This window comes from Calidris pugnax, unplaced genomic scaffold (assembly GCF_001431845.1).
Source record: "Calidris pugnax isolate Ruff unplaced genomic scaffold, ASM143184v1 scaffold280, whole genome shotgun sequence".
In the NCBI taxonomy this organism is placed as follows: Eukaryota; Metazoa; Chordata; class Aves; order Charadriiformes; family Scolopacidae; genus Calidris; species Calidris pugnax.
In genome coordinates this window covers 40,637-41,273 of record NW_015091123.1, presented here as the reverse complement: position 1 = coordinate 41,273, position 637 = coordinate 40,637, and the positions used below count along the sequence as shown (strand labels likewise).

General features: G+C 66.6%; 2 protein-coding genes across 2 annotated transcripts in view; one reads left to right on the top strand and one right to left on the bottom strand.

Moving 5' to 3' along the window:
* Positions 1-631, top strand: part of FAM160B2 (family with sequence similarity 160 member B2) — a 10,084-nt gene extending 9,453 nt beyond the window's left edge. The window contains exons 16-17 of the mRNA XM_014958408.1: positions 71-171; positions 270-631. Coding sequence (XP_014813894.1) covers positions 71-171; positions 270-375 — 207 coding nt within the window. The 3' untranslated portion in view covers positions 376-631. The remainder of the gene's footprint in view (positions 1-70; positions 172-269) is intronic.
* NUDT18 (nudix hydrolase 18) overlaps positions 427-637 on the bottom strand; it is a gene marked incomplete at its 5' end in the record, with an annotated part of 5,367 nt that continues 5,156 nt past the window's right edge. Inside the window, one exon of the mRNA XM_014958391.1 lies at positions 427-455. Coding sequence (XP_014813877.1) covers positions 427-455 — 29 coding nt within the window. The remainder of the gene's footprint in view (positions 456-637) is intronic.

Genomic DNA, 637 nt, shown 5'->3' with positions numbered 1-637 from the left:
GTGGGATGGGGGGAGAGGGGACACCCCCTCAAAAATGCTCCCTGACTCTCTTGCCCCCCCCCCCCGCCAGGTGATGGGGGACCTGATGCAGCGGCTCCAGAGGGTGCCCCATTTCAGGGCCAAGTTGCTCCTGGTGCGACAGCAGCTCCTGGGGATGGTGCCTGGAGAGCAGTAAGTGCTAAAATTGGGGTGGGGGGGGACAGGAAGGGGGGGCAATGAGTGGGGTGAACCCCACAGACCCCCCCCCTACATCGCTCGTCACCCCACAGGATGGACCACAGCGTGCTCTTCAAGGGGGTGGTGGTGCTGGAGGAGTTCTGCAAGGAGCTGGCTGCCATCGCCCTGGTCAAGGGACCACCGGAGGGACCCCCCTGAGATGGAGTGTGTGTCCCCCCGCCTCGCCTCCCCACCGAGCACCCCCCCTCTTCATCCAGGGGGGGTGGCCTGAGCCATCTCTGGATGGACCAGCACGTCCCTGAGAGCTGGACACGGTGGTGGCACCCCCAGGAAGGACATGGGTGAGGAGGATGAGGAGGCACAGAGACCTTCACCACCCTGGAGGTGATGCTGCCTCCCCCTCCCCGACCCCCCCCGCCCCGGTGCAGGATGCGGCCCCTCGGGGTGCAAAGAGAAGGGG